Source organism: Hylaeus anthracinus, unplaced genomic scaffold (genome assembly GCF_026225885.1).
Source record: "Hylaeus anthracinus isolate JK02 unplaced genomic scaffold, UHH_iyHylAnth1.0_haploid 0, whole genome shotgun sequence".
NCBI lineage: Eukaryota > Metazoa > Arthropoda > Insecta > Hymenoptera > Colletidae > Hylaeus > Hylaeus anthracinus.
The window spans coordinates 15,201,524-15,201,794 of NW_026533254.1; the positions used below are offsets into that span (position 1 = coordinate 15,201,524).

At 48.3% G+C, this 271-nt stretch overlaps 1 protein-coding gene across 1 annotated transcript in view; it reads right to left on the reverse strand.

Annotated features, from left to right (window-relative positions):
• The window catches only part of LOC128893508 (mucin-2-like), a 2,878-nt gene that overhangs the window by 1,140 nt on the left and 1,467 nt on the right, over positions 1–271 (reverse strand). Inside the window, exon 2 of the mRNA XM_054154509.1 lies at positions 8–271. This exon is cut by the window's right edge and continues 1,296 nt beyond it. Within this exon, the coding sequence (XP_054010484.1) occupies positions 8–271 (264 nt within the window). The remainder of the gene's footprint in view (positions 1–7) is intronic.

The window sequence follows — 271 nt, forward strand, 5'->3', positions numbered from 1 at the left end:
TCTGTACTTGTAGAAGATGAGGGTTCCGTGGTTGTTGGCGGTGAAGTTGAAGGTTCGGTAGTTGTTGGCGATGACGTCGATGGTTGTATGGTTGTTGATGTCGACGTTGATGGTTCTGTGGTTGTTGACGATGATGCTGTAGTTGGTGTCGTTGCGGTCGATGGTTCTGTGGTTGTTGATGGCGATGTTGAAAGTTCCGTGGTTGTTGATGTCGACGTTGATGGTTCTGTGGTTGTTGATGGCGATGTTGAAGGTTCCGTGGTTGTTGATG